The sequence below is a fragment of the Sinocyclocheilus grahami genome, unplaced genomic scaffold (genome assembly GCF_001515645.1).
Source record: "Sinocyclocheilus grahami isolate Dianchi unplaced genomic scaffold, SAMN03320097.WGS_v1.1 scaffold1362.1, whole genome shotgun sequence".
NCBI classification, from domain to species: domain Eukaryota; kingdom Metazoa; phylum Chordata; class Actinopteri; order Cypriniformes; family Cyprinidae; genus Sinocyclocheilus; species Sinocyclocheilus grahami.
The window spans coordinates 243,251-249,247 of record NW_015506541.1 but is presented as its reverse complement, the minus strand read 5'-3'; the positions used below and the strand labels follow the sequence as shown (position 1 = coordinate 249,247).

Genomic DNA, 5,997 nt, shown 5'->3' with positions numbered 1-5,997 from the left:
GTTTCTTCAAAGCATAATAAAATAACATGACTATCTTTAAAAAAAAGAGCATAATGTTTAAAATAATGTTAATAATTAAAGTTGCTTAAACAATTAGAAACAAAACAGCATCATGTATGCATGCATAGTTTAATACAAATGACCGAAAATCAATCACAAAGAGTATTTTCTTCATTTAAAAACATGAGATGCCGCGGGATGGGGAAAACCGGCATAACGTCTTGAGACATGTTTTTAAAAAGTTGAACTTGCATTAATTTTGCATTAACATGGTTTTCTAAACATGCGGCTCTTTTGTGCGAGATGCGAGTGCAACGCTGATAGATATCCCTCTCGAAAATGCGATAAATATGCATTCTGTGTGAACGGCTTGGTTTCAGATTTGAAATAAACAAGATCTTCTCCGCATTGATGTTCTCTTTTCCTGCAATATTTTTAATGAACACCGCAGCAGCGCCGCATCTAGTGGCTTCAACTGGATATCCTAACAAAAACATTATAATGCAACGACACTTACATCCTCATCGCATCTCGTGCGCCGCTGATAAAGCTGCCGGATGCACACCTAAAATTCCAATGCAACGTTTTTGCATTCGAATGTGGATTTTTAATTTAAATTCGACGAATATTTGAAATTCCAAATTTTTTTTGACAGCCCAATATTAGCATAATTAACATTCGTCAAATGAATGCAATCTAAACAACCAGTTCTGGATATTCTGAGTTCAAACTGAGTCACAGACAGATTCAGATACCTGCGCCTCTCCCAGTCCCAGCTCGATGTCCTCCAGGCTCTTGCGGAGCAGGCTGGATTTCTCCTGCGCGACGGCCGGCTGAGCGCAGTCCAGGATGGAGTTGAGGAGCTGAGCGTGTTCCCCTCGCAGCGTCTCCAAACCCTGCATCACTGCTTTAGTGTTCAGCACGATCTCGTCCTGCGTCAGCCGCTCCAGCGTCTCTTCTCGTGGGTACACCATGGCGGACATCACCCGCCGGACTCGCTGAGAACGGACCCAATGTTACGATTACAAACTGATGCGTCACAAATCTGACCTCACCTGCAGCTTTTACATGAAAAAATCAGCTGAATCATCATCTTACATGGCCCCAGTTAACTAAAACTAAAACAGTGTGTAGAATAAGATATCAAATGCAATAAAAGCTGCCAAGACAGTCGTCAAAGCAACATCTCATTTTCATTTAGTTTAACTTGGTGTATTAAAAAGAACTGAAATAAAAAAATATAAAACTATATAGACCAATTACAAATATATGTAAAAAACACTAATAAAAATGACAAAAAAATATATAAAAAAAATTTTTAAACCATAAAACATTTGTTACTTGACATAAAATAAACAGAATAAAAACTTAAAACAGAATAAAATATAAAAAAATTATTTTATTTTATTTCCATTAACTGACAAAGACAAATTTCTCATGTTCATTTAGTTTAAATTGAATGTATTTAAATTATACAGACATAAAAAACTAATAAAAAAATAACAACCAGGAACTTGAAATAAAAAATTAATAAAAACAATACAGATGTTTTCAAAATATAAATTATTATTACATATAAAAATGGTAAAATTAAATATTTTAAATATTTTAAAAAACAACCAGCAAAAATGACAAACAAAAAAATAACAAAAACTGAAACGATAGATTATATAAACTATAGTCATTAAAACAATAACTAATAAAATGACAAATAAAAATTAATAAAGCTAATAATAAAAGAACATCAACAACAAAACAACACTAAAACACGAACTAAAATTAAAAAGCAAACTGAAATAAAAATAAATCAAAGTGTTTTGGAAAAAAAATTTTAATAGTGTCTCAATGATACTAACATAACACTGAAATAGTGCAAAATGACTGGTGACTTTAGTCTTAATGACTTCATTATACCCTGGAGTCCATCATGATCCATTACTGCACCTCACACCCAAAAACAGCCAATCTGGCAACACTGACTACAAGTGCTGACAGAGTCCTGCTGCCCAATAACATCTGAAGTGATGCACAACAGCAGACCTGCCAGCCGTGTGATTCAGCTCCAATCAACAGGAACCTGAGCACATCAGGGGTCACTAATGCAGCTAATAATGAGCCACTATAGAAACAGCAGTAACAGGAGGTGAAGTATGATGATATGACATTTCAGACAGACACCACCTCCATCATCTGGGCCGATTTCACCTGCATTTCCACCTGCGTCCAGCAGAGGCGCCATCCATCATTCATCACGCCTATCGACTGCAATGCAGCAACAGCGGAGAGATGTTCAGCTTATAAACACACCTGCTCAGACCACAACCCTTCACCCGATCAGTCCAGATTCCACCATGACTGACAGCTGCCTGGACAAATCTGGTGAAACCTGGAAACCTGCATCAAGATGACCCGGAGCACACCACATGAACTCTTCCAGACAATCACAACATCCCCGCATCTGAGCGAAAACGGGCCCTGCTCTGAAACACGGCAGTGTGAAACAAACAAAACTGCTAAAGCTTGTGCAACCAACTCCAAACATCAACAAACACTTATATTTTTTTCATGCAAACTGCCTCACATACACCATTTTGTATTCTCGTATGATAACACTTGAGACTGAATCATGCATATTTGATTCATAACCCCAGAAATATTCATTGCACCATCAACTGGCTGGATGATGAAGACAAAAAAATCACCAAATGCATCATCATAAATCAGCCATACATCATCTGGTTTGCTCTTTCAGACATTGTCTAAACAAATTATAATGCCATGACTATTTGAATGAACACTAACATATACTTTTGCGCTAAATATGAGTTTTGTTTTCAGCAGATCAGGCTAAACGTTCCCCATTCAATCAGCCAGCAGTTTAGCATCCTATTGTATGATCGATGCATATCAAACACTAAAGCGCAGATCATTTTTGCCTTGCGTTCAAGAAAGGTACCTTTAATAATCGGCTTTTTTGGGGGGTCGTTTCGGGCTGTTGTTCAACTCGAGCGTGAAAACAACGTGATGTTATGGATTCAGACGCATCCGAAATCCCAGACTCACTCCAATAAAACGATATCAGATGAATCCCCGGCGACGGGTCGGCCGTAAGGATGCGCGTCCGTCCGTTGCGCTTTTGTCTTTGACGCGCTCAGCAAAACAAACGCCCGTGCGCGCGATGACCCGCTTTCGCTTCGTCCATCCTTCTCGTCCCTTTCAGCTCGACAGTTGGCAGATCTTTGTGCTGGAGTGAGAGAGGATGACCACAGCAAACTGAAAATGGCTGATATGTGTGTTTGTGCTCCCAGAATCCAAAGCCCTGCGCGCTGACATCACTACACCCGCCCTCCCTCAACCGGGCGTGGATGAGCTGTGCGTGCGCATGCGAGGGGCCCGCGTTTCTGAATAGCAATATTAGTATTAGTATTATTTTGTCCTCCAAAATGCACAGTTAAAAAGTATAGTATTTTAACAAATATCTAAAATGATCATATACAGGTCCCAGATTAATACAGAGAAGTATGCTTTGGGCTACATTTTTAGGCTATTTCGCTTCCATAACGTGTTTTCTTTCATACTAGTGGAAAAAAAGGAAAGAAAACAATTCCAAGATACACATTAAAATGTTCATTTTATGACACTTTATCTATTTGCGTCTGTAGATTTCAATTAAAATACGTATTGCTTTATCAAAATGAGTTGTATCTCCACTTCAGCAGAACGTGCATTCTACATTTTTTTACAGTTTTACTCCTAACTATATTCTGAAGGTTTTTACCATCCTCCAAAATGCACAGTTAAAAAGTATAGTATTTTAACAAATATCTAAAATGATCATATACAGGTCCCAGATTAATACAGAGAAGTATGCTTTGGGCTACATTTTTAGGCTATTTCGCTTCCATAACGTGTTTTCTTTCATACTAGTGGAAAATAAGGAAAGAAAACAATTCCAAGATACACATTAAAATTTTCATTTTATCTATTTGCGTCTGTAGATTTCAATTAAAATACGTATTGCTTTATCAAAGTGAGTTGTATCTCCACTTCAGCAGAACGTGCATTCTACAATTTTTTTAGTTTTACTCCTAACTATATTCTGAAGGTTTTTACCGAGGGGTTTGTTTATATAACATTCACATGCTTTTGTATAACATTTTAATCCTAAAGTGGTGAAAAGTTACTGTTCTGATTTATGGAGAGATAAAAACAGATATCCAAAATCCCTTCTGTAAAAACATTTAGTATGTCAACACAATGAAACAAGAATTTTGAACCTGTCTTGAAATATATGCAAGTGAGTGCGTTTTCTAATTAGAAAATGCCTTAACTTGTCAAATACTTGTAATACAAAACAACTGTTTTAGTGTATGGTGATTAGTTTGTCTTCTATCAAACTAGTAGAAAGAAAACATCCAAAATACACATTTATTTTTTTTACACTTCACCTATTTGCGTCTGCGTATTTCAATTACAATACAAATTGCTTTGTCAAAATGAGTTTGTATCTCCACTTCAAACTTACATACAACAATTTTTACAGTTTTACTCCTAACTATATTCTGAAGGTTTTTACTGAGGGGTTTGTTTATATAACATTCACATGATATTATACAACATTTTATTCCTAAAATATTATGAAAATGTATTTTTTTCTGATTTATGGAGCGATAAAAACAAATATCCAAAATCCCTTCTGTAGCCCTCCCTCAACCGGGCGTGGATGAGCTGTGCGTGCGCATGCGAGGGGCCCGCGTTTCTGAATAGCAATATTAGTATTAGTATTATTTTGTCCTCCAAAATGCACAGTTAAAAAGTATAGTATTTTAACAAATATCTAAAATGATCATATACAGGTCCCAGATTAATACAGAGAAGTATGCTTTGGGCTACATTTTTAGGCTATTTCGCTTCCATAACGTGTTTTCTTTCATACTAGTGGAAAATAAGGAAAGAAAACAATTCCAAGATACACATTAAAATTTTCATTTTATCTATTTGCGTCTGTAGATTTCAATTAAAATACGTATTGCTTTATCAAAATGAGTTGTATCTCCACTTCAGCAGAACGTGCATTCTACATTTTTTTACAGTTTTACTCCTAACTATATTCTGAAGGTTTTTACCAAGGGGTTTGTTTATATAACATTCACATGCTTTTGTATAACATTTTAATCCTAAAGTGGTGAAAAGTTACTGTTCTGATTTATGGAGAGATAAAAACAGATATCCAAAATCCCTTCTGTAAAAACATTTAGTATGTCAACACAATGAAACAAGAATTTTGAACCTGTCTTGAAATATATGCAAGTGAGTGCGTTTTCTAATTAGAAAATGCCTTAACTTGTCAAATACTTGTAATACAAAACAACTGTTTTAGTGTATGGTGATTAGTTTGTCTTCTATCAAACTAGTAGAAAGAAAACATCCAAAATACACATTTATTTTTTTTTACACTTCACCTATTTGCGTCTGTAGATTTCAATTACAATACAAATTGCTTTGTCAAAATGGGTTTGTATCTCCACTTCAAACTTACATACAACAATTTTTACAGTTTTACTCCTAACTATATTCTGAAGGTTTTTACTGAGGGGTTTGTTTATATAACATTCACATGATATTATACAACATTTTATTCCTAAAATATTATGAAAATGTATTTTTTTCTGATTTATGGAGCGATAAAAACAAATATCCAAAATCCCTTCTGTAAGAACCTTTAGTATGTCATCAAAATGAAACAAGAATTTGAACCTGGTTTTAACCAGTATCTAGAAATGTATGCAAATGAGTGCATTTTTTATTAGAAAATGCTTTAATAACTTGTAAAATACTTGTAATACAAAACAACTGTTTTAGTGTATGGTGATTAATTTGTCTTCTGTCAAAGTAGTGGAAAGATAACATCCAAAATACACATTTACTTTTTTTTTTTTTTTTACACCACCTATTCGCGCCTGTAGATTTCAATTACAATACAAATCGCTTTGTCAA

The 5,997-nt window shown here is 35.1% G+C and overlaps 1 protein-coding gene across 1 annotated transcript in view; it reads right to left on the bottom strand.

The window, feature by feature from the left end:
* Nucleotides 1–3,314, bottom strand: part of LOC107569588 (kinesin light chain 1-like) — a gene marked incomplete at its 3' end in the record, with an annotated part of 9,015 nt that extends 5,701 nt beyond the window's left edge. The window contains exons 1-2 of the mRNA XM_016255705.1: nucleotides 3,064–3,314; nucleotides 756–998 (exon numbers count right to left, since the gene is read on the bottom strand). Of these exons, the coding sequence (XP_016111191.1) occupies nucleotides 756–983 (228 nt within the window). The remainder of the gene's footprint in view (nucleotides 1–755; nucleotides 999–3,063) is intronic.
* Nucleotides 3,315–5,997: the final 2,683 nt, after the last annotated feature.